Source organism: Podarcis muralis, chromosome 3, assembly GCF_964188315.1.
Source record: "Podarcis muralis chromosome 3, rPodMur119.hap1.1, whole genome shotgun sequence".
Lineage (NCBI taxonomy): Eukaryota > Metazoa > Chordata > Lepidosauria > Squamata > Lacertidae > Podarcis > Podarcis muralis.
In genome coordinates, this window is record NC_135657.1 from 27,902,795 (window position 1) to 27,925,867 (window position 23,073).

General features: G+C 39.7%; 1 protein-coding gene across 20 annotated transcripts in view; it reads right to left on the reverse strand.

The window, feature by feature from the left end:
- ESRRG (estrogen related receptor gamma) overlaps window positions 1–23,073 on the reverse strand; it is a 466,084-nt gene that overhangs the window by 133,798 nt on the left and 309,213 nt on the right. For 18 of the 20 annotated variants that reach the window (XM_028724635.2, XM_028724630.2, XM_028724637.2 and 15 more), the window contains one exon: window positions 8,155–8,570. In XM_028724635.2, the coding sequence (XP_028580468.1) occupies window positions 8,155–8,570 (416 nt within the window). Of the gene's footprint in view, window positions 1–8,154; window positions 8,571–13,701; window positions 13,797–23,073 lie in introns of all 20 variants that reach the window. The other 2 variants (XM_077925595.1, XM_028724634.2) reach the window with 1 other exon arrangement.

Genomic DNA, 23,073 nt, shown 5'->3' on the forward strand with positions numbered 1-23,073 from the left:
TCTGGTGCCCCAGAAGCCAGGGCTACAGTTAAGTTACAGGAGGGTAGATTTTAGTTAAACATTACCAGAATGACAAGAGTAATCAGACAATGAAACTAAATACCTAGTGGGGTAGTGTGATTTCCCTCACTTAAGGTAGTCATGCAAAGGCTGGATAAGCAACTGCTGGGGCTGCTCTAATCTTTTCACTGATGACAAAAATTTCCAAGAGTCGGTGAGGTGGTTATTAATTTTATTTATTGACTAAGACTACAGATGCATGGCTTCTGATTTGAGTTCTGCAGGCCAGCTGTGCATGTAACAAAATCAAAGTTCAAAGCAGTCACATCTCTAATAATAATAATGGCACTGACCAGGGCTACTGTCTTCTGTGCTATTAATAACCCATGCTTCTTCTTTCCAATGTTTCTCATTGGCTTTAAAGGGCCAGGCACAAGCTACACTCTTGTGCTATTGCCCAGTAATCAGAGAGGCCTTTCTGCATGACCAAACAAAGTATGTTCCAGCCAAATTTTATTCTTTGGCTGATATCCATGCAAGTTGATCCAGCACTCATAGCACGGCACTCCTTCTCTATGTATATTGTGTAGAGATGTGTGCTATAGGCATGAGAAGGACAGCAGAAAAATACCAAAGAAAATTAAACTTATGAGACAGTTTTGGCGATCTCAAATGCTAGAAAAAAATAGTGCTGGACAAGCAATGCAGCCATTTGCCTTTGTATAAACAAGGCAGCAGGCAACCGCTGGAGAAATAATGTGGGCATAACATAGACTCCTGCACAATCAGATTACTCTGTGCAATCACAACAGCAATAATAGGTTCAATATACACAGGAAGACTATCCTTGTGGCTTGTACAAAATATCGCATAAGGTTCCTTCAGGATCAGACCAATCTAGTCCACCAGCCTGCCTCCAACACTGGCTTAGCCAGATCCCTCCAGGAAGCTCATAAGCAGGGCACGATGGCAACAGCCTTTTCCTGCTCTACGACCTTCAGCAACTGGGATATAGGAGAATACTGCATCCTAAGCTCATTGTTGTTGTTTAGTCACAACTGGGATACAGGAGAATACTGCATCCTAAGCTTGTTGTTGTTGTTGTTGTTGTTGTTGTTGTTTAGTCATGTCCGACTCTTCGTGACCCCATGGACCAGAGCACGCCAGGCACTCTTGTCTTCCACTGCCTCCCACAGTTTGGTCAAACTCATGTTAGTAGCTTCGAGAACACTATCCAACCATCTCGTCCTCTGTTGTCCCCTTCTCCTTGTGCCCTCCATCTTTCCCAACATCAGGGTGTTTTCCAGGGAGTCTTCTCTTCTCATGAGGTGGCCAAAGTACTGGAGCCTCAGCTTCAGAATCTGTCCTTTCAGTGAGCACTCAGGGCTGATTTCCTTAAGAATGGATAGGTTTGATCTTCTTGCAGTCCATGGGTCTCTCAAGAGTCTCCTCCAGCACCATAATTCAAAAGCATCAATAAGCTTGGGACCAAGTACCGTATTTTTTGCTCTATAAGACTCACTTTTTCCCTCCTAAAAAGTAAGGGGAAATGTGTGTGCGTCTTAAGCGAATGCATGCTGCACAGCTATCCCAGAAGCCAGAACAGCAAGAGGGATTGCTGCTTTCACTGTGCAGCGATCCCTCTTGCTGTTCTGGCTTCTGAGGTTCAGAATATTTTTTTCCTCCTCCAAAAACTAGGTGCGTCTTGTGGTCTGGTGCGTCTTATAGAGTGAAAAATACGGTAATTAGCAGATTGCCTTCCCAATATAGGCAAGTGTAGTCAGTGAGATGGGAAGAGACTCCAGCGGATTAACCGTGACTCACAGATTGCCATCTAGTGGCAATATAGAAGTGGGCCTTCTTTGTTCTCTAGAATGTTGTCACCCCCTACTGTTCGGGAGGCTCCATCCACAGCATGTCTCAACTACTTTCTAAAAAAAAAAAAATGTATATTTTTGTCTGAGAATTTCCTGACTATCAACTGCTGGCTTGTACTGGTTACTATTTCCAGTATTTTACAGTCCAGGTGTTGTCATTTAGTTATGACTTTATTTGCTTGTTATTTATATTATCTGTATATATGTTTTGAGCTCTTTTAGACCTCATGGCTCTTTGGTCTTTTCAAGTCTTTGACTCATGACTGTAAGTCAGCTCAATATATTTATATATAGTAAGCCGTCTGTAAGTTGACTAAACAAATAAATAAATGATGGATGTCCCAGATTGTTAGCCAAATTTCATGCATTAGACCTATCTTTCTGATGCCTGTTTAATGTTACCTAAGGATAAGCTTAGTCGTGTGGCATCTTATGGCAGTAATTCCATCAGTTAAATTATATATTGTGAAAGTATTTTCTTTTGTCTGTCCTGAATCTACTGCCAACAATTTCACCAGTGACCCTCAAATTCTAGCATCTAGTTTTGTTACTAATCTAACAAAACAAACAATGGCAGGAATAGGGAACCTCCAGATCATGGTCCAAATATGGAGCACAAGTCTTCAGAATCTGGAACTTGGAGATCTCCAGCTGTCTGGCTGCAGAGTTCTGCTGAAGAACTCTTTTCCTGCCATTCCTCTTTAGTCCTTAGCTCTGCCCATCAGTGGCATACAGGCATTGATCACTTACCGCAGGAAATGCAGATTTCAAGGGGAAGGGAGGACTTCTCACACCTGCTCTATGCTGTCTCTCTCCAACCCTAAACCAGTAATCTAAATTAAACACTTCAAATGCTTTCCCCCATTTCCATATGGAATGTGCCCCTAATATTGAATCATTCTGGCTGTCATTTTTCAGCATAATTTCTATCTCCATTATATCCTTTTTGTTGTGGGGCTATCAAGAGTGTATACAGTACACTTCATAAGTAAGTACACTTATTTGTTTTATTTATTTATTTATTTATTTCTATTTATTTCTATTTATTTATTTGCTTGGCTTTTTCTTAGGTTTGTTTTTGGCAGAGTTTGTGGCCCCTTTATTTACCCATCTGACCAAGGCTTTTAAAGCACAGCTTTGTAACCTTTTATATCTTTCGCTGCTCATTTACTAAGCTGACATCTCCTTGGATTTGTTTGTACATATATATTTTATCTGATCATCTATTTAGTATATTCAAAATAACTTCTGAGCACACTGAAAAAAATACTCTTTTTTTCTCTTTCCTTTCATTTGTCAGAAGTTTCTTCTTTTGAAATCAAATGCAGCCATGCTGGACATTCTGGGTTTCTGATTAATTCAACAGCACTTAACATCTCATACCATATCCTGGGCATCAATCAGAATTAAGTGAAGGATCACCTCCCCTCTCCTTGACTCCAAATCAAGAAGGGATATGAGGGCTAAATTAGATGAGATACTAGATCTGCTGTTTCACAGAATTTTGGTAAATAGCAGCCATGGAGAAGGGATATTTTAATTGTGGAAACTGTGCAGGAAGAAGGAATTAAAAAGGTGTCCCTGTTTGAAACACCTCCATACACCATGGCTGCTATTTGCCAAAAAACTTAAGGAAATGGTAAATATATTCAGGTATCTGTTGGTCCCAGCTCCTGCCAACCTAGCAGTTCAAAAGCACCCCAAGAAGTACAAGTAGATAAATATGTACCCCTCCGGCGGGAAGGTAAACAGCGTTTCCGTGCACTGCTCTGGTTTCACCAGAAGCGGCTTAGTCATGCTGGCCACATGACCCAGAAAAACTGTCTGCGGACAAACATCGGCTCCCTCGGCCAGCAAAGTGAGATGAGTGCCGCAACCCCAGAGTCGTTTGTGACTGGACTTAACTGTCAAGGGTCCTTTACCCCTATCTGTTGGTCTGATGTAATTTTGCCCTAAGGCACAACCATATCACATCTGCAACACTTTGAATCTAGTTAGATGAGTGACTTGCAGTACAATGCTCTCCATGCATTTACTTCCCAAGGGTAAATCCCACTTACTTCAATGAGGCTTACTCCCAGATAAGTGGAATAAGGCAGAAGCCATAGTTGTTTTGTGCATCCACATAATAGCAATCCTGAAAACTTAAAAGTTTGGGTAGAAGAGAACTACTTCAGTGTTCAGTTGGGTAATCAATTTCAAGAAATAGCGTGAGGCAGGTGAAATAGATCCATCATTGCCTGCTTGAAACATTCTTGGAAGGAAATGCTGATACAAAGGCTTTACTTATATAAGGAAGGTGAATGATTTAATCAGGTAATGATGGATTCAGGTGACACTGTGTCAGGTTCACTGCAGGTATGCCATCTTTGCACTGAAGCCAAGGTCCATGTAATTTGGTAAGCCAAGGCCTCTATTATTTAAAAACCACTCTCTTAGGGCTACGTAAAAATGCCTATAAGATCAAACAACTCAATTAGTTATTTTTTAGATCGTCTGGATTTGCTACGGATGGTATTAGCTCTGAGTTAGGTAAACACACACTTTGGAAGGTGCTGAATTTGTGTGGAGCCAGGAAGTAAAAGTTACAGTTTTCATTTCAAAGGAACGCTTATCTGAATTTACATAACTAGTCCTATCTTTGTTTACTACCCTCCCAATTGAAGATATATCATATTTATTATACAATGTTCATAGGTTTGTAGATCAAATTGGTTTTGCAACAGATAAAAATGGCACCATTCATAGAAGATCTAACTATTCAACTCCAGAGAGAACAAAGCAACCAGTAACAACTGACATACTGCCCACTGCACCCCATGATTACTGAAAGGAACAGTGAGTCTAAGTCTGTCCATTAATTTTTGTGAAATTTGCCAACACTATTTGTTCACTTATCAGTTTATCTTTGGAATAAACTGCTGCATTCACTAGAGGACCTTGAAAACCTTCCAAGTTTTATCACAACAGACTCACTTCTAATTTGGTGCTGCTGAGTTAGGGCATATTACTTATAAGTCTGCCGGTGTCCATGGATAAAGTTCTTTAACATTCACTAGATTCAGGGGGGGGGGTATCTACACAGCATTATTGTATCTAAAGATGTAACAAAACAAAACAAAGTTGCTTGGTCTGTTAGCAAATAGTGAAACTCCAGTTCCCCAATTCCTTGAAAAATATTCTATATTTTATAATGGAGTTGTACAAGAATCAGTCACTGGCTTATCATCTTTAACATTTGATTGACAGGGGTCAAACTCTCTAGGGATACTTCCCACACTAGTTAATATTGTGAGACCTAGAATAAAATTCTTGCCAATTTCACAAAATGTGTTTTTCCAGATTCCCTGACCACTGGTCCTGTTAGCTAGGGATGATGGGAGTTGTAGTCCCAAAACAGCTGGAGGGCCAAGTCTGGGGATGCCTGGTCTAATGCTACTGCATGTATATACTCTTAAGAGCATGTTGGGGTTTTTTCAAGGGAAAAAAATCTCCCTTCTTGGAGGAACAGCAGCAATAGTGGTAATAGATTAAAAGAGTTGATAGGTGAAGTTTTCCCAACCAGCAGCAATGATTCTTCTTCTTCAAGGAGTAAGTATGTACTGTATGTGTGGTACAGTTTTTAAGGCAAAAGAGAAAATGTGAGTTAACAGCATGCAAACAGAAGTGAATGGCAAAGGTTTTGGCTGGGCAGGTAAACTGCTGCCCACCTCTCCCTCCCTCCTAGCCCAGAAGCAGGATTCCACTGGCTTATGGATCAGCTACTCACCCTTAGGCTGAGATCCCACCTGGCAGAGGAGCCCAGAGGGCATATAAGGCAAACTGAGCTTTGTCCCAAGCAGGCACTGGGTTATGGGTGGGGAAATTGACTGGATGGTTTGCTCAGAGAAGATCGGAACTGTGATTAAGGTTTTGAGGGTGAAAGTCACTGTATGCTATAGTTACCAGAGCAGATGGGGAATTGACTGTATGGAGTTTTGCTATGTTCTTTGTGCAGGAGCATACCAGGTAATGCCACATAATTTTATAGCAGCTAAGGAAACCTTTTACAAACTTAGGAATGCAGCAAGGAGCTAAATCACTTATACCTATGGGATGTAAACATCATAACAATAGGGGCTCCCGCAGAGCTTTTGCTTTGAATGCAAAAAGGTACCAGGTTCAATACAGCTCCTGATATTGCCAGATAGAGCTATGAAAGACTTCTATTTGAAACTGGAGTGCAGAAAACACAGAGCTGATAGATTACTGATGTCACTTATAAGGCATCTTCTTAAGTTCCGCCTATTGTCAGCCCTGGACAACCACTAACCTCTGCTTAATCCTTCCTTGCATGAGAACAGCAATGACAGGATCTAGCACCTATACGGTCTCTAGGTACAACACTGCCATTGTACTGTCTTCAGTTTGAAAGATGCCTTCACCGGTTGAGACAACAGAGGTAAATAAACTCCACCTCCCCTGGCTGCATCTATGATATTGGTCATAGGCTCATATTGTCATTTCCTATATAATATCTCTTCCACCCATCCTCACCCTCTATCACATACACACAAATTTGCCAGTCCAGTCAACTGTTACTATAATTCACAGAATGAGGGGAAAGACAACAAAACCCCTACTGTGGCACTTTAGAGAAGGGCTTGGAGACCTCTGGCCCCACAGGGAACTCATTCATGCAACTGATATTTACAAAAGCAGCTTTCAGCTTTACTACCCACCAGCTGATAAGCAGCAAAGCCTCAGGCTTTAAAGTATTGCACAGGGCACAAAGCACCTGAATGGTGCTTTGAAATCCCAATGTCAAGACTTCAAAGTGCCCAGTCATTTGATGTCACTGTGATGTCAGCTGAATGATAGGTGGGCAGCCTGACCCACCTGTCAAATTTAGATGGCAAAGCTAGGATCCAATAGGGATCTGGCCTGCAAAGCCAAAAAGGTTGCCTACCCAAATATTAGTAAGATGCACATCAAAGGGTGGGGGTATATGTGGAAGTGTGGCCTAGGGAATTGCAAGTCCCTGCATTCTCATGAGAGTTGGGAATGGGTTTAAGTTTACTTGTGGAGAAAGTCAAACTTATGCAGAAAGTGTTCCTGCTTCCCTTATTCACTCAGTTGTTTCTCTAAACAAAACCTGCAGCTACACATGACCACATTCTTTTCCACGCCTGGTATTCAAGGTAATATTCATCCCTTGTCTGCAGCCTCTCCAAACACAGATGCCTGGCTCCCCGTTTCCTTCACCCATGCCATTCAGCAAATTGATTAAACGTGTTTTGTTACTATTACAATTCATTGTGATGCTGTTTTTTCTATCCCCTTCCAAATGTCAATGGCACGGGAATAGTGGTTTCCTGACAGCTGGGCCAGATGCCCCAACACAGCTGAGTAGTTTTGTCTAAGCTGAGGGCTGGCCAGTTGCTAGGCAACTTTTGATCTAGCAACATGGAAAGCACTTCAATTATAACCATGCAAATAGTTGTCAGAAGGAGGAGACTGGTTTAATTGTTGCCAATAGGGCAGGTGGACTGAAGCCTGCATTTGCAGGTAGTCCTGCTGTGGGATCTTTCCTTGTAGCTATTATAAATAATAGTGTTGGGAGGGGTGTTGTTACAGGTGAAAACTGACGCAGACAGACCAAACTCAGGCCATTACCCTGGCAGTAAGGCTTCTAACTCTGGAAACCAACACCTCCCATTTTGGGGATAAGGAGCACTATATTGGTTTAGGTTTAGTTTTTAATACAAATAGAAACAAAGCCAATAAAGGAGAATGTGCCTTAAATCAGCTCCAAATTTACCACCTTGAGCTTCAAAATGTGTGGCATGCTTCTAATGCAAAAGACAAGGTAGTGATTGGGAATCTGAGTGTGACCTTCCAGATACTATTGGACTCCCACTTTCCATCCCAGTCAACATGGCCAAGGATTGGGGATGATGGGAATTTTATTTCACCAACATCTCAAGGGCCGCAGGTTCCCCATCGCTGAGATAATGCATGGAATGCTGCTCTGAAAAGCTTCTTGACTTTCGGAGGTGGGTAAGACAGGAGGGTGGGAGAAGCAATTGCCCACCCTTTCACTGTCAAAATAAAGAAAAGTAGAGAGAATTAAATCAGGCAGTCCTCACTCCTATAAAGTTGCCTCCAGGTTCCACTGGAACATGGTATTAGGATGAGTGGACACAATAAAATGTAACAAAACAACTTCAAGAATAAAAAAGAGCAGGAAGGGGGAGCTGTGCTTCTTTGGACCAGAGAAATGTAGTCAAGCACTGACCTTGAATTGTCCTCTTGAAGAAAGCCTTGCAGGCCTCACACGAAGCCACCCCATAGTGGTACCCTGATGCAATATCACCACACACCAAACACAGTCTTTTGGGCATTGAGTTCAGCATGTATTCACACTTGGTTTGTGAATCTTCAGCAATGGTACTGGAGCAGTCATCATATCGTTTCCTGACAGGACCATTACCCCCAAGACCTGGGGCAGAAGGATAGAGCGGTGGCGAATCTAGCCCATTCTGATGTCCATTCATGGTTGAACTGTAGCTCCCACTGGCGTCAGAGGAGCCACCAGGGCTGTGGTGATTGATGCTGTCCGTCAAGGAGGCGGGGCTCGATGGTTCCGTCTTGATATATGACGAACAGCTAGAATCAATGTGTCGATCCTTGCTTGACATTCTGCAGAGAAGCCTGAATTGTAAAGAGAGAGAGAGAGAAGTTTCTGTGCATTAAAGACAATGCTCTTTAAAGGCAGCACTGCAAGGGCTAAGGACCGCACATCATTCATTCATTAGTCAATACCTCTTGTTCTACATGAAGGTAATCAGCATAAGGGCATGACAGAGCTTTATCAAAGCCTTAGACAGGCAGTAAACAAAAACTTTAAAGAGACTGGATCCAGTTTATTCTTTGCTCTCTACTTCCCCCTTGCCAATTTTCCTTAAATCAACTCTCTAAATTCTAAACTGTCATCAAAGGTGACAATGAATTCAGCACCAGGCTATTCCTAGAGCTTACCTCCCCATCCACCCACTCACTCACATCACTTGCAGTAACATACTAACAAAGGGAGCTAAAACTTTATATATATATTTGATGAGCCAAATATTTTCCTCAGTAATTACTGTTCGTCAGCATGTTTCATTAAACCATAACTGCATCCGCTATTGATTGAACCTTAAGAATCAGAGAGTAAATCATTTTTAGGAAGATTTTATACATACAGCTATTTAGTAATGGGTCATCTCAGTTTTCCAACAAATAATTAAGGTTTGGCTCCTGTTTCACAAAATCTAAGGGGGATGATTCATCAGCTATAGCTGCAATTACATTTTACCTATTATCTTAAGACTAGCCAATAATAACTGTGTAAGCACCCCATACACCTGCAAGTTCATATGAGGTAAGTAGGTTGTGGGGTTTGTTTGTATTTTTAATCTTTTGTTGGAAGTCGCCTAGAGTGGCTGGGGAAACCCAGCCAGATGGGTGGGGAATAAATAATAAATTATCATTATCGTATGTTTGTTTTTAATGGAGGAAATAGAGAGAAGTTGTACTTGCTAAAATATTTGATACTGTACCTAAAAGTGAACAGACATTTGAACTTGTGGATTGTCTCCCTGTCAAAGGAGTAAAAATCGCTCACTTTTTGCAAGTATGGTATGCAGCAAAATTAGAATGTAATACTATGTGGTCTGCAACTGAAGAGACAAAGATGCGATGACAATTAGCATGTTAAGTAGACTCTTTGAAATTCTTCCAGGAATTCACTAAATGCCATTTCACCCATTAAGAAGAAGCTTGAGTGTAGTCATCGCTCCCTTACTAGTGTACCAATTTGATGCCTAAATCTAAGAGATATTAAGTGTGAAAGAGTCCCTAGAAACAAGGAACAACAGACTTCACAAGATTTCTTGAGTAGTTACCAAACTTAAAAAGGTTTTATCTGATTAACTTTTTGATTTCAATATGTTACATGCCAATCAATTAACTCATGCACATTTACATATTGTGATATCACAGCGAGGGCTTTTTATGATTATGAATGAAGATACTGAGATTTGGTCAGAAGAGTTTTCTTCTTCTTAAGAGTGTTCAGTTGAATTTGGGAAGGGAACAGAACTGTGACTGTTTTTAGCTGGCAGTGCTTTGGTTCTGTCCTCTCATTTAGCCAGCAGTCTTCCACTGTTATTTTCATCACAAACTTTTGCTAGTTTCAATAGAGTCAAGGGTTGTGCTTAATTTGTCCTCCATGGACAGCAGCCCTGAAATCTTTTCCCAGGGCATAGCTGAGGCTGGGACGAGTATGCTCTGTCCCAAGTCTCACGTTGCTTTGCTCAAACATTTCGAAACACAAGTAAGAAGTTAAATATTGCTTGTGATTTTTCCTAATAAACTGGCATTTTATTTTTATTTTTTTAAAAAGTTCCAATTGGTTACTCAGAGGCACCAAGTTTGCTCATCCATGTTGTTGGATTAGAAGCTCACATCCCCTCTCACACTTGAGCAGTTCTCCCTTGTTCTTGTGGTTTAGAGAAGGTAAGAAACAGCAGGAATGTCCCATGCTGATTATTAATGTCTTCAGACTAAAACTCAATGAAAAGAGATGCCACCTGCCAGAGGACTCAGGGGCAGGGACAGGACAAGCATAAACAGAGACTGACTAGTAAGACAAATCCACATTTAGAAACTGGACATCCACACAGATCAATTTAAAAATGCAGCTTAAATAAAATAAGAATGCAGCTTAAATTCACAGAAAATGTAAAATGTTACATAGTTAGATCATCATATTAAAATTACATATATACTGCATCTGATCCCCAAATGGGAATAAGTTGTAGATGCACATGTACTTTTACCCTGTTTATAAAACACAAGCATGGGTAAACTTAGATTCTATCTATTTGATTTGATTTTTTAACAAGCAGGACAACTGAGATCAATGCAACCAAAATAGATGGTTGGAGTAGGCAGCGACCAAAGCTGGAATTTGGGGGGGCAAATAACTTCTGTTAGTATCAAAATTCTAATTACTCTTTGCAAGGGAAGGAAGTCACAATTCTCAAAAGGACTTTATTCAACATAAGCCCACTGAGATTTGGAGTAAGTTTATCGTGATATCTGTCTCACTCTTTCTGATGCTTAGAACAGTTAGCTATTTTAAGAAAATATAAGCATAATACAAATATATGCATTTTAAGTTATAGAATACTTTTTAAAAAATACCGTAATCTCTATCTATGTAACTCTTAGAGTCAAACTACATATGTCAGTGATGGCCAAACTTGGCCCTCCGGCTGTTTTGGGACTACAATTCCCATCATCCCTGACCACTGGTCCTGTTAGCTAGGGATGATGGGAGTTGTAGTCCCAAAACAGCTGGAGGCCCTGCTGCAGCAGCTTTGACAGTTGTCCCTCCAAGCTACTACTGGCACTGGAAAGCATCCATTGGTGCCAATGGGAGCTTTCCTCTCATTGCCAATAGAAGATTTTGGGAGTAGAGTAATTCTTGTTGGAACCACAGCAAGGGTGAAGAGGCAAATTTCCAATACCCATATGTTGTGGTGCCACTCTTGCCCAAAGATACCTGAAGCTGCTATTTGCATTTTTTAAAAAAGGTTGACGGAACTACAAGTTTAGCATCAGTTTGACCCTTTGCCACCAGAAGCAAGAACTCTAGAACACATAAAGGCTTAAACTTTGATGGAGATTCTTTGGGAGAAGGTAGTTCCAGAGGTGAGTGGCAGCCACAGACAATATTTCTTTACATGCCCTTGTAGTTTGAAACTGGAGCACTTATAGTAGACAGACTTCCCACCCTCTGCCCCCAATTGGATTGACAACTAAAAGAACTTGGACAAAATAAATCACAGCTGACAATGTAAATATATTGAGAATTCTGTTACTAGTCAAAAGAAAAGTTTGCCTTGAAGATCTAAAAACCATTAGACAAATATCTGAGTGACTATTACTATTACAATGATAAAGATAAGTAAAATAATTATAGTAGCCTATAAGACAGAAAGCTTTTAACAACAACAACAACCACCACCTGTGGCTTCTTAGAACTAGACAGAAAGGGTAGGAGGGGACCCTGTCTTTTCTTTTGCATTTGCTGCCTTGTATTTTCAATTGTTAATGGATGTCAGAATTAATAAATAGCTCTCTTGACTCTCACCTTCCACTTCTGGCTAAGCACTTTTCTCAAGTCCACGTTTGAAAGAAAGTGGATCAGTGCTGACTTACGGCAACTCTATGAATTCCTTTTAATTTAGAGTACTTATACCACTGCTCAACTTATTACCTTATAATTACAGGACAGCTCTCACATACATTATGATCTGTGACTGAAATGAGAAGTTATACGGGTAGTAAAACATGGCCTTTCCCCCCACGCCACCAGCCCCATATCCCAACATATATTTTATTTAACTGTGAGAGAATTGTTTTAAAATTTAATCATAATCTACCAATAACAAACAGATAAATAACTATATGACTTTTAGACTTTTAGAAGACACCTGAAGGCAGTCCAGTACAGGGAAGTTTTTAATGACTGATGTTTTACTGTGTTTTTAATATTTTGTTGGGACATGCACAGAGAGGCTGGGGCAACCCACTCAGATGGGTGGCATATCAATATGATGATGATGATCCAATGAAATAAGAGATCAGGGTTATAACTGCTGCAGACTGTAGTCATTTCTTAGCCATGCAGTACTTGGTGATTAGGCCACAGTGAGAGTTTGCCAGAAAGTTGCTGTTCTCTTTAACTATCGTTTCAATGAAATATTTGATCAAGTTGCAGCTCATTCTGGCACCACCCATACAATGTCACAGATGGTGCTTCCCCCTTCTTACTATAACTCCTCTCTGTTGTGATTTCACAAAAAGTTATTGAAGTATAGCTTGCAGAATTACCTTTAATTTACAATTGTGGTTTTGCAACTCCAGTAAATTGCACACTGATTAACTTCCCAAATACATACTGGTACCTGTTCTCTTTTCCCATGCCCATGATGTCAGAACCAAAATATTAGCCATCATCTTAGAAAGAACAAGATGTCATCAACATGGGACCCGGTAATTATTAAGACTACAAACTCCCAGTATCTTTGAAGTTGTGGTTTCTTAATACAGTGGTACCTCGAGTTACAAACTTAATTTGTTCTGGAGGTCTGTTCTTAACCCGAAACCATTCTTAACCTGGAGTGCACTTTTGCTAACGGGGCCTCCCCCCATGATTTCCGTTCTTATCCTCGGGCAAAGTTCTCAACCTGAGGTACTATTTCCGGGTTAGCGGAGTTTGTAACCCAAAGTGTTTGTAAGCTGGAGCATTTGTAACCCGAGGTACCACTGTACTAACTTAAATTTTATCTGACCATGTCTATGGCTGCAGGTGCAGGCAGGTTCAAAATCAACAACCACCACTGCACAGAAAGGAAAAAGGAACACAAATTATGTCAATGGATGAAAACTTGGCTTAGTTCCCAGGAGAATAGGACCAAACATGACTCAAAACAAGGTAGATGGTGCAACTAAGGATATTTTTTGTTGTCATTGTTAATTATTATAAGGAAGAACACAGGGAGGAAGGAGAATCTATGTCTGGAATAACTAAGTGGAACAAAATGTTGCAATGTTGAACACGGGTGCTTCTGTTCAAGGTTCCAGCTAGCACTGTGCCAAAGCTTGTATTCCAATTTCCTGAAAGCTGTCTTTCCCTGCAGATAAAGCTTCCATTTTTCTGCCTCTTTTGCAGGGCGTGCACACATGCGTACACACACACATATTTCAGTGAGTGCAGTGTTGAGCTTACCTTATTGTTGTGAGGTGGCCAATTGTGGTGTATGTATTTTTCTTTCCATTAAACATTTCTCCATGCAGCTTCCCCAGCTGCCTGCACTTTCTGATCTGAAAAAGCCCATGGAAGGAGTTACCTCATGATGTCTTCCCCTGGGCATCAAATGACTCTTAGGAAGCCGGGGAGACTGGCTACCCAGCATCTCAGAGGAATACATGTGCTGACTTTGTTTTTTGAAGAGAACTCCTTTCTTTTATCTTTAAAAAAATATTTCCACACTGATTTCTTTAAAAACCTAAAAGTCTTCACTCTTTAAAAACAGACCAACAGTTCTCAGAGACATAGCAAGCAGTCTCCCTCCCTTCCCATGCTTGCTGGAAAGGGAAGTCAAGAACAAGATGAGGTTTTCAGGAAGATTGGGCACCTGGGAAGGCTGCATGGCACAGAGTGCCAAAGATTATTTGTAAATGTAATGAGGCACTCGGTCACAAATATCCCTTGACCATCTTAAAAACAAATTAAGCACAGCAACAAATCAATGCAGTTCACCTGTGACAATTTCACTCAAATTTCTTTACCTTTTGATAATTTAATGTAATTTATTTTTATCAATTGGTGGAGTTTTTTCATTTTTAAAGAGAAAATTTTGGCACATACTACTTCCATGTAGGGCAATCCACTCCCACCCCGATGTTTTCCATTTTTCCTTTCTACCTGCTATGGTCACTGGGTGAGCTCAGTCCTCGTTTGCCATATATTGGGAAGGGTTGCCCAATTAGGTTTCAACTTTGCTACAATAGAGTTAGCACTCATCACTTGAGTCCACTATTGCTGGGCAGATTTTAATTTTTTTAAAAAGACCTCTAAAGGAAAACAGTTGCTTCCTAATTACTACTTAGCTCATTACACTGAAGACGTACTAGTGCCACAATTACCATATTCCAAAAAACTAGTTCAACCTTAATTCCCTCTTTCTCTGTGTGCATGATTTTCTGAAGCTCTTTTATGCAAGCCTGAAATATTCACAACTGTCTATAATTCAATTGTCAGCCGGTGATTTTTATTCTAGACCTCACTTCAATCTTAAATTAGAGGCACTAAAATTCACATTAACTCTAAGAGGAATGTAGTGAATAGGACTTTATTTCAAAAGAACACCTTTTTGTCAGAAAGAGCTATTCTCAAGATGATGGCTTTATCTGCATTCAAAGTCCAATTCCACATTGTGCTGTTAATACAGATTTTTTTTTTTTTAGGTCACAGCAGATTAATAAAAATCTAAATGTAGTTAACGTTTACAATGAGAAATTACATGTGTCATATTTAAGTGTACAATATTTATTTTAAAGCCATGGTAGGATTATTTTCCTCTTTATTATTGTTTTTATTCAATTGGCTGGTAACTCCAATTGTTCTTCCAGGTGTACCTAAGGGCTGAGCCCATCTTGTAGAAAGGATGGTAGACATTTGTAGGGCAAATGCATGAAAAAGCAGCTTGTGAAGTGTCACATATATGCATGTTTGTTTGTTTGTTTCTGAGAGAAGGTACATTTAGCAAACAACCTGGAGATTACACCTCTCTTCTCTGTCAAGAAATACAGGTAATTTTCATATATACGTAAATATATAGGGATGCATTTCTATACTAGAGATTCTTTTTAAAAAAAACAACAACACCTTTTTATTACAGAAAAGTGTCTGGTCACAGCCCCATAGACTGGGATATGGGGTAGGGTTAATTTGAGTAAAGTAGATCTTTTATCTGTGTAATGGGAGTTCACAGCCTCCAACTGCATACCAAGACAGTTAGCAACCTCCCCTACTTAAATCCCTACAACAAACAAAATACTGATATTGCATGCCACAGCACATTTCTAAATTTTCTTAATAAAAGCTGCTAAAGATTTTAGTTTTTCACTTTGATAGCTATGATGAATGGCCACTGGTCACTATAAGGCTAGGGCCAAGAAACCCATTGAGCAAGTCAATTTTGAAATTAATTAAACACACATGCAAGAGGACAGAGCTCAGCAGATGCATAATCCCTTTTTTCAGCCAGGTTCTTATGGAATACTAGGAATATTAAGCATGCTGGCTCACAGCTTTATTCTGACCTCATTATGTGGCAGTAAGTTCCACTGAAATCACTTAATTCCATAAAACATATTTAGCATTTGGCTAGTAAAAAAAACAACACAACACAATTTCCAGGAAAGCACAATGAAAATGGACCAGAGTTTTAACTATAGTGCTGTAGCTATTTGGGTCAAAGTTTTGTAATAATCCTGGACAAACTGTTTCCATTTTCAAAGGACTACTCTCTCTAGAATCTTACATGGAAACGATATTCAATTAAAATGAATCCAACTTCTAGGATGGTGTTTTTAGGATTGGGCGTAAATTACGAAACAATACCATTATTTTCATTTCTATAGCATGATCAATATATATTAGGGATGTGGCCGTCCAGATATTGAATTCCATCTCCCATCAGCCACAGTCAGCACTGCCAGCACTGCCAGCGTCAAGAATTATGGAGTTGTAGTCCAACAACATCTGGAGGCCCATAGATTTCCCCCTCCTGATATACATAGTGGGTGATCCTCAGTTGTGTGTTTTCAGGAGCAGAACATACTTCCACTCATGCAACAGGACTTCCCCTTCCTCTCCTCCCGCCCCCTGCAGCCCCAAAGCAGCAACAAACCAGCTAAGCAGGTTTGGAATGGTGTGCATGTGGATATCAGCGTTTTATAGTGTTTCATAATCAAAGAAACCTCTTCCCCTCAAAGAAGGTATCTGTTTCTAGTGAGCTTCCAATTTAAACTTCGACAAGGAAGGCAGAACTCGAATCCGGCTCCTTTTCTTTTGAAATCTGGTCTTTAATAACAAAACCATTAGTTTCCTCACATATACCTGTGGCCTCCGTTTCAAAAGATTTTACGACCCTAAAAGCACAATCAATGCTTTAGCAAAACCAGCAAAAACCAGAAATCATTTGTATATTCTTTTTCTGACTATAAATGAGAATAAATATTTGTGTGGATGGAAACCCAAACACATTGCTCCCCCTTCTCCGACACCCAAGTCACCACCTCAAGACTCTCTCGCACAAGCTCTCGTTACTGAGTTGAGTTACAATCTCAGCTGAGCTATTTTACAATGAGCACTTTTTTCTGCCTCAGCTAATTGCACTCTAGCAAAGTGGCAAAATGTGAATCACTTAGCAGGAAAATGGGCACCAGCTGCTATTGTCAGAGAATGGCAACGCCGAAGAAAAGGAAAGCGACTGAATGAAGTGTCATGTCAGAAATCAACGGTGCAACGTGTGATTTGAGAAAACATGACTACTTTACAGAGACAGGGTGTCATTATGGCATCACTGTAATACGATGCTTTGACAACTGCTGCGTCTAACATATCATCATTGCATTAAGGTGCACTGGCTTAGTTGGAAAAGGAATAGAAAAGGATATTTTTCCCTTTTAATAAGAAATATCTTGAGGTGTGCCTGGTTAACCTAATGGAAGAGACCATTAATAGTAAAATAATCAGAAGTAATTCTGGCCTATATAAATGACAGTCAAAAGCGTATTTCATTACTTTAAATAACATCTGCCCAGAGATTAATAAGAAGCAATTTGCAACTAAAAATAGGCTTTTTTCTTATTTTGTCTGTAAAATTTACTTCCATCGTCTTGAAAATTTATGTTGCTTTTGTTCTTGGGGGGAGAGCCTACAACATCCCTTGTCACCAACTGCGGTGAAGGAAGAAGTGGTAAAGAAAGAGATATCCCTTCACGGTAATAGCCATGCTGCAGATAACTGGCGGGGGGGGGGGGATGTGTCACAGAAAAAGGACACACAGTGAAGAAAATGTTTGAAAACCTATCCTCTTGACCCTGTTCTCTCCTTCCTCTTCTTCTATTAAATATAGTGCACTAACTTAATGTGGGAGCACTTCCAAGCAAATTGCTCCCCAAATAAATAGGTAATAGTGTGCACACAAGGACCATCTTAAAACAGCATTGACAAATCCATCTCTCAAAAATGGGAAAAGAAATAAAATGGTCCTGGTGACATCACATGATTCTGCAAACTAGGAATTGTGGCTATATTACAACACACAAGGATTAAATCAGAAGCAGTAAATGCAAACCAGCATAATTTATCTTGCGTTAATTTCCTTGGGTCTATTCCAATTCAAAGTAAGCACCCCTTGTTTATAGTTCTAAATACTATATGTAGGCAAGTGGCAAATCAATAAAACTATTAAATGCATAATAATACCATGTAATTATATACAGGATGTTTTGCATAATTAACTGGCTGAGGTGTTCATTGATATAATGGCTATTTAGGTAGTAGAGAGCAACCTGTAAGTCTATAAAACACACACATTTTATATGAATTAAGGCTACACAGAAACCTCTTGTCCTAATCATCTAAATCGGGCTCTGGCATTATATGACAGAGAGAATGTATGTGCCTTTCTTTCCTGCCAAGTCCAAATCAATTCTTATGGCATTACTCTATAACTAACATGATATTTCACTAGTAATCACCATTACCCTGATGACTTTTAAGTAATGTAATAATTGAAAAAATACACTTGGATTAAACAAACTACTGCTATTTAATCAATATTATTGAGAGAAACTAAGTGTTTTAACAAGTCTGTATATATGCACTAATGCAGCTTTAATTAAATGTGTCTTTAGACATGCACTGTTTCTGCAGTAGACAAAGCTGATGGATCTTTAAAGGCCATGACATGCTGCTAGATTTTTGCTTGTGGGGTCAACATTAGCAGCACTGGCAGGCAGTGGAAGGTAAATGTTCTTCTACCACCAAAAACGAAACACAACAAGATTACATGGCCTTATGCCCTTGACAGGTATGTGAGTGAGAGACACTAAAATTAAGTCACTTTTCAGTATGTCCTACACATGTAGATATGACACGTGTTATTGTGTTTTTAAAAAAATTCAAAGTTAAAGAAAATATACAGTATTTGAAAAAACTAAATTAGTAGTATCAATTTTCACATGTGTGTGTGTGTATGTGTGGTTTTTTTTTATTTGAATACATACACACAGAGAGAATTCAGTTGTAACAATTTCATGTACTACTAAGAAACATTCTCTTAAGCTTTTTGAGAAAAAAACCCAAATAACTAATTTCTACAAGTATCAAGTCTTTCAAAAAGAAGTATGGCTCAACACAGGGATGTGCATTTGTATTCAGACAATTTGGTGTTCAGGCTCTCAAAATGAATGTTGACAATTGATGACCAGAAGTGGATGACAGTTAACTTTAAAACCTGCCAGTGTCCAAAATGATTTTTTTTTAAGGAGTAATAACTTGTAAGTGTATTTGCATTTTTGCACGCACACACATACATATATGAAAACATACGCACATCCCTTGCCATAAAAGGAATTTAATTTTCCCCATGCCCTTGTTTTTAAAGTCCTCTTTAAAAAAAACCAACCCAGTGCTGTGACACCAACAATGTCACTCATTTTTTTAAAAAAAAACCCATAATATTTTTTGTAGGTTTCATGACTTCTACTTTTCAGTCATTATTCTTGGTCTTTTAGATTTTGAGAAACCCGTCATATTCAGGGCAGAAGCTTTTAATATCAAGCAAAATTGCAGCTTCCCCAAACAAGGAGTTACATTTTTAAAAATTGGAGGCTAAATATTTCCACAGCAGCTCTGAATAAAAAAAAACCACACTGCTTACCCCTGCAATACAGCTTATACATAGGAAGCAGACTGGGGATCTATATAAAAATGAGACATAAAAATGAGTATAAAACTAGCCCATGCTCAAAAGAACACAACATATTAAGAGTTATTGGTGGGAGGTGCAAACCTAGTCACTCCTGAATCTGTTTAAGATTCGTGCCTCAACTACAATATGCCATAAAGCGAAACTAAAGTAAAAATAGTGGACATGTAGAATCATAGTTCCTAAAATTATAGTTAAACCGTAGCTTAGAAATATAATAGCTATGAAATTCTATTTTTCCTATTTCCATTTCAATATTTCACATTGAATTTTTTAGTCAAGGCATGAGTCACTCACATCCGATTACATGCTAAAATATGACAGGAAAACAGAGCCCAGTTCGAAGCTAGGAAAAATATTTCATATTTGTAAGAGTCAATCCTGCAGCTTTTTGAATAAAGCAGTTCAACTTTCCAAGGCATTCAGGTACCAAAGAGTGTTCCAATCCTTCCATAACATTTCGATTGTGTACGGCATTATAAAAATAGCCCTCTGGATAAAGCGTTGGGGAGAAATGGTGGTGTGTGTGGTCCACACTGCTCAGCAAGAGACTCATTCCTAGTGTCAGGATCTGGGGTTCTGGAAGCGAATGGCAACAAACCCTGCATAAGGACAGGATTTTTGGGGAGTATGGGGGAGAAAACCAACAGTAATTTATTCAGGTCCATCCCTGAAGCAGAACACAGTCCTGCCACCTTCCTTTGATTCATAAGAGTCCCCCGTATTGCCTCTGTCTCCCCAGCTTTGCAAGTCAAAAGGCTACAGATAAGGGAAGGGTTCTTTAGCGAGTCAACCATCCAAAGAGGTGGATCCTAACACACTTTAGGTCTGGCCCACATACACAAATCCTCTGTCAGCTCTAGCTTCCTAGAGAGACAACACTTCTTGGAGTGGCTTCAGCATGGATCATTGGAGCTGTCCAAGGTCCTTTTCTAGCTACTCTCCACTTGACCAGGCACTGTTAGCTTTCCCTGCAATCCTCAAGTTCCCATGGAACTTGACAGGTGGCTATATCACCTTAGGACACCTTCCCATCCACAAGCTTCATGTTGCTTGGCTGTGGGGTGGGACTATCAGGGCAGATTGAAATGGGTACTATTCTGCTTCATTAAAAAGGGGGGTCTGGTCTAGGCAAAGGTTCAGCAGATCGTTTTGCCACCTGATCTTTACTTCCAATATCTGGTCCGGCTGTTATGTAATGTTCGTGGCATCACAACTTGTGCATTAGCCAGGGACCATAGAGTTTCGCTGGGGGTGAGTGGGGAACAAAAGTAATCACCACTTAAAGGATATTGTGATTTGGACACATCGGCCAGTCTACAATGGATGCCAGACACAGCCCAACATCGGTGCCTATAGGAAGCATGAGCAGGTCATGGCATATAATGCCTTATGCCTCTTTTCCTCCCTTGTTTGTCCAGCAGGGGGTTAGTCTCTTCCCGGGGCCACTCAGCTATCAGCAGCATTGCAGGGCCAAACAGCTTCACAGCAAATTCATGGAAGCTGTACGCAAGAAAGCTTTGGCCCGTTTTCAACCAACCTTGGTCTGTCTCCCATCTCTCCCCAGGCACACTGTTTCACTTAGCAACTCCCCATCCCACCCCTCTCTCCCACACACCTGGAGAAAGCACAATTTTTAAGGAATATTATAATCAAAAACTATATTCTGAGGTATGTGTTCTTCTTAAAGCTGACTGAAATAGTAGAAAGAAAGTCAGCACTGCATTCAGTCCAGAAAACAAAATAAAGATACTACAAAAATAACGGAAGATTTGTTCCAGGACGTAACAGGCTTTTCAAATAAGGATTATATTGAAGTGATTACAACATCAAAAGCAGTTACTTGTGCCAGTCACAAATCTGGTGCTATGGATCATAAGTGCCTACTGTTTGTCTGTCATTTTCAAAAGGAATAAGAAAGAAGCAATAAAAGAAAGGAGAAAATATAGCCAAGAATCTCTAAACAGACTCAAGAGTCCATCTTTTTAAAAAATGATTGCTACAATATATTCATTGAAATTATTCTACTCAAGTTGATTTTATCAGTGATCTGACTTAATGATTTCTGCTGTGTCTCTTAGAACTATAAGCTGGGTGTGAATAAATGTCTTCACACAAACAGGTGTGTTTATCTCACAAAGCCTTTTTGCAGACGACACAGAGAACTAACTTTTTAATCTCAATATAAAAAGCAGTTTAAACCAACAACAAATAACTGTGCTATCTATTGAAGAAAAAAGTTTAGGAAAAAAATATGTGTGTCTCCCTCCAGCTGATCCCAATTTCTTCCCCCAATCCCTTTGCCCCATGTCCTCATTCTCAAAAGAGAAAAAGGAGGAAGAATAGCACTTGGCAAGTTGTGAAATGACAGTTTTCCTGCAATCAACGTTTAAGTGAATGTTTGTCCCAGTGTGTTACACCATGCTGTCAGCTAGCAGCAGGGAGTCGGTGAGTTGTTACTACATTTGATTTGACTGCCAGTAGGAAGCTTTATTTCCACCAACTGTTAGTTGCCAGCTCTAAGGATCTTGTCTTCACTTCTTGAAAGAGGATTTCTCTCTCTGTCTCCCCCCTCCCCAAATACTCTGTTTCATTTTTGTTCCCCTAGCTTCGGAGAAGTCTGCCATTCACCAAGATTATGCAGCCCACTCCAGCCAAATGCAAACTTGCCATATTAAATGCAATAAGTGAATTATATTATTAAGCACACCAGAGGGCTGAATTTGAAATCTACTTTCCAGGGGAGTGATGGGAGAGATCCATTTACATAAACAAATAGATTGTCTGGAATTACATTCTGATCTCTGAAGAAAAAAAGATCTGGGATCAAAGACATTACAAATAGCTCTGCAATAATTCTGGCAATTTATTAAGCTCTTCGCAGATCTGGCAAGAGCACTGAGTGCTACTTTTAAAGGCTTCTTTGTAAAACTAAAACAAAAAAAAACGACACTAACTTTAGCAGTCATTTGCAATTCTTTCTCCTTACACAATAATGATTCAGATAATTAAGAACTAATTAGAATGGATCTGACAACAACTTCTAACAATGAAAAGCATCTTTAGGAAAATGGTAGCATATGCGTCAGTGTGGGGGGAAAAACAAACTCCTATGAGACTGGCTAAGAATTCAGCCTGAATGGAAAAGTAATTAACACTAAAGAGCTATAACTGTAATTAAAGAAAATTTCATTAAAGGGAGACAGGTGATCCTGCTTTCCTAAATATGACAAGGTGCTGTATAAAAATAAAATAGAAGTCGGTTTCAGTGAGTGGAGCGGGAAAGCCATGTCTTTAACCAGATCAAATTCTCAAAATTGGCTGTCAAGACGGGATTGTTGTGATTTATACCCGTCTATCAAGTGCATGAAAGAGAAAGACCAAGAGAAAAAGAGGCAAGCTGCTGTCGCTTCCATTTGCAAAGCACCTTTAATTTCCAATGCACACCATCTGTTAACAAATCTAATTCATATTCTCTCCCCCCACTTTAATCTGATTTAGTTCTGTAATACTAATTCTTCCACTACCCTTATGAACATGGCTCTCAAGGAAAAGCTTTGCTTCTGGGTTGGTAAGAAATTGAATATTATACA